Source organism: Nestor notabilis, unplaced genomic scaffold (genome assembly GCF_000696875.1).
Source record: "Nestor notabilis isolate BGI_N333 unplaced genomic scaffold, ASM69687v1 scaffold20429, whole genome shotgun sequence".
Classification (NCBI taxonomy): domain Eukaryota; kingdom Metazoa; phylum Chordata; class Aves; order Psittaciformes; family Psittacidae; genus Nestor; species Nestor notabilis.
Genome location: NW_009944325.1, coordinates 1 through 3,839, shown reverse-complemented (window position 1 = coordinate 3,839; position 3,839 = coordinate 1). Strand labels below are relative to the sequence as shown.

General features: G+C 50.7%; 1 protein-coding gene across 1 annotated transcript in view; it reads left to right on the top strand.

Annotated features, from left to right (window-relative positions):
* Nucleotides 1-2,345, top strand: part of LOC104411855 (SRSF protein kinase 3-like) — a gene marked incomplete at its 3' end in the record, with an annotated part of 6,687 nt that extends 4,342 nt beyond the window's left edge. Inside the window, exons 7-10 of the mRNA XM_010022385.1 lie at nt 1,096-1,181; nt 1,595-1,702; nt 2,102-2,171; nt 2,253-2,345. Coding sequence (XP_010020687.1) covers nt 1,096-1,181; nt 1,595-1,702; nt 2,102-2,171; nt 2,253-2,345 — 357 coding nt within the window. The remainder of the gene's footprint in view (nt 1-1,095; nt 1,182-1,594; nt 1,703-2,101; nt 2,172-2,252) is intronic.
* Nucleotides 2,346-3,839: the final 1,494 nt, after the last annotated feature.

The window sequence follows — 3,839 nt, the reverse complement described above, 5'->3', positions numbered from 1 at the left end:
GAAAGAGAGTACAGACATCTTGGGAAAGGTTCCCACCTCCTGCAACGGCCAGTACAAAACAGGACAGCCACATTATGCTGCTGGGAGGCCTCTCCCATCCCTGCTCAATAGAAGCATCAGGCTCCAAGCTGCTCAAGGCTCCCATGGAAAGGTGGTGGTGCAGGTAGGTTTGTGTGGAGGACAGATACAGGTCAAGGGCATCTGTTAACAGCCCCACTGCAATCTTGGAGCTCGTTCTTATGGCTTAAGGTACAGGATAGTTCCCTCGAGTCTGATGTTTTCAGCCCCTGGAGGGTTACATACAAATGGGTTGATCAGAAAGCTCTACAACACTTCTGCTCTTTGTTTCCCACATTTCTGAGCTTTGTGGGAGGCTCGTATGTACACGGGATCTTCACCTTTTGAGACATAAATGATTTGCAGAGAATGGTGTGAATACTGAATAAGAGGTAGGGCTGGGGAGTTTCTCAAGAGATCAGCTCATGTCCCAGCAATGAGACCCTTTATTTTAGCCTCACACGACGATCTCCCATGAGCATTTCTCCCGTCACAGCACTGTTTTGGCTCTCAAACTCTGGGGCAACTAGGGAATGTTAAATTGGTGACTGAGTCTTTTGCTTGGAGCAGGATTAGGCACAGGCTGACAGCTCACTGTAAAGCAGTAAACCAATAATTACCCTTTTCCAGGGTCACATGAAAATGTCACCTTACAGGCTGTGCCCAAGGCCTGTGACAGCGGGATTCCCAAAGGCTAAAGAGGAATTACTGATGTGCGTTTGACTAACGCTGGTCGGATGTGCTCTGCTCTGGGCTCACAGGAATTGAACCTCAGTGCTAGAGGAACCTTGCAGCAGGACACGGTCACACTGCTCCACCCCAAGCTACCGTCCTCCCAAACACCCTCTTAGGTTGTGACTGGATATGAGCTTGTGTTTCCTCCGAACACAGAGAAATCATTTTATTGATGACAAAAAGCAGTTTAGGACCTTTTAGGCCGAAGAACTGTAAAAGCAGGCAGAGGTGTCTCTCCGGTGGTGAGTGATGCATACCTGTTGGCTTGGAAAGACTCCGTTTGCCTCTGCCCTTTCCATCTAGGGGATGCTCTTGGCAATCAGTTGGAAGAATCTGATTTAATGAGCATAGAAGTGAAAATCGCAGACCTGGGCAGCGCGTGCTGGACGGTGAGTGTGCTCTGAGCGTCACTGCCACGACGACGCGGGATGCTGCGTGCTCCTCTCCATCCCACCCCGAGTCTGTCCTTTTAATGTAACTATCCCAGTGTGCTGAAGAGATGCTGATTTTGGGGGGTGTTATATGCAGCACTCCCAGCTCTGAGCTGGGCACTAGACTCCTGCAGACACCCTCAGCTTTGGGTGTTTCTTCAGCCTGCAGTTAGTCCCTGCAATTAGAATCTGAAAACCATGTTCAGTGTGAAGTGCTGGGAGATAAATTCACTTCCTGCTGTGCCCTGCACAGAGTTTAACAGACACATTCAGTTCTGCCCCCCAGCTCCCTCCTTGTACAGGATGCTTGTGGCCACAAGCGTTGCCCTTACTCATTTGTGGACACTAAGGGGAGTTTGTTTCTGTTTCAGTACAAGCCTTTTTCCAAGGAGATACAGACCCAGCCATACCGTGCCCTGGAAGTGCTTCTTGGATTAGACTATGGCACTCCTGCGGATATCTGGAGCACAGGCTGCCTGGTATGGCTAGGAATGACGATGCTACTGGGACTGACACTAATGGGACAGGGATATATGTCCTGCATGTAAAGCAAAACTTCCTCTTGGAGGAGGAAAAAGGGTCTGTCTGCACCTCTTCACTCAGGAGTGAAAGTATCCCACAGATAAAATTCACTCTTAATTAGTTTAAGCTCTGAGGCAATTCACACTCCATATACATTAACTCATCAGGCACACCCTGCTTCTCATCCCCATGGAGCTAAAGGTGCTGTTTCACCATGGCACGGGTCAAACCGGTGTGAATATCTCCAGGTTTTAAGCGCAGTTTTGTGTGCTAGACAGGGAAATTGGCATTATCAGTTAATGGGGAAGAAAAACTCCAAGTCAATTAACGAATTAACAGTGCTAATCCATTTCTAGGCATTTGAAATGGCGACTGGGGAGCGTCTGTTTGATCCTCAACCTGGGAAGTATTTCTCCAGAGATGATGGTAGGACCCCATCAGTTTTACTCACTTTTCTGACAGAAATGTCACAATCTTTGTCTCTAGATGTGTTTTCCCTCTGCCCAGATCACGTTGCTCGTATTATTGAACTCCTGGGAAGAATTCCTCCTCAAATTGCTTACTCCTGGAACAAGTCAACAAATTTTTTCAGCAGGCCAGGTAAGAGCTGGAGTGCAGGAGGTTTACTCTAAGAATCTCTGCGGATCTCCGCCACCCTCCCACTCACACTGAAACCCCCCCAAGTTATGCGACACAACACAGGCTACAAGCAGATTTCAATGGTAGCACTCCCTGCCCTGCCTACCTCTGCAATCCAGGAGCATTCCAAGGATGAATGCAAAATCCTGGAAAACAGTCACAGCAAACACTCAACAGGGAAAAGCATTTTAATTCTTTCTCCTTTGGATCTGGGGAGAAGGGAAACACGGACAGGAAATAGCCACATGCCAGGAAGGCTGGAGAGTGCGTAAGGGGCTGGAATTCACCCCTTCACTGGCAGAGAACAGTGATGATCAGGAGTGGGACACTCACATCCTTCCAACGTGGCTGCTGTATTTAGTCTTCTGACCCAACTGTAACGTCTCTTGCTTTATTCTCCCTCATTCCTTTCCCTTTGACTCATTAGGCTCGAACTCCTTGTCTTTGACTTCAAGGCACCACATGACACGGCAATTTAGTCCATCACCCTCCTTCCCTGCTCTCACGCTCAGCAGCCACGCAGCCTGCCCACAATGCTGAGTGCTGCTCCCATGCACAGCATGTTCAGCAAGCACCTCCCTGCACATCCACATCCTTTGCTCACGCTTATTCCTTCTATGGTGCTCGAAAGCCATGAGTCAAAACTAGTTCTTACTCTGCATTCACTCTCCGTGCAAACCAAACTGGCCTGACCACACATGTCTAACCTGCATCGCTGCATTTACATCAGATGCTCCTGGGGGCGAGCTCTGGGCCAGTAGCTGCACTCTCCTGGTCCCCATGGAGTTAGGGAGGAACAAGACACATTAAACTTAAGTGTCTTGTGCGCTCTGGCACTGGAACAGCGCAGTGTTGCGGGTTGCATGTGAACCGGCAGAGGGAACAGCAGCAGTGGCTCTGGCGTGGCTATTCTGGGAACGCCTCCTTCATTCTTGGCACGTTCTCATCTAAGAAGTGCTCAGGAATGGGGGGGCGGGACGGGACACGGGCCTCCAAACACTAGTTTGGAAAGATAATTACTGAGAAACAGCCGAGAGCCAAACCTGCAAGGGGCAGTGCAGGTGAAGCTGACAGAGAAAGAACCACCCAATGGTTTGTGTTGGAAGGGACCTTCAAACTCATTTATGTCCATCCCCCTGCCCCGGCAGGGGCATCATCTAGTAGACCAGGTTGCTCCAAGCTCTGTCCAACCTGGCGAAGGGGAAGGAAAGGAATCCTTCAGGATGATTTCTATGAGGCGAAGAGCGGCAGCCCCTCAGTCCTGCACCCATCACCCTGTGCTTGCGCTGTCTCCTCTCGGCGCTCTCCTGCGGACCTCCAGGCTCTGCCCCCGCAGCCTCCACACCGTCCTGTCGGACAGGCACCACTGGGCAGGACACGAGGTTTCCACCTTCGCCAGCTTCCTCCTTGCGGCGCTGCACTACGCGCCCCAGCGCCGCGCCACAGCCGCGCAGT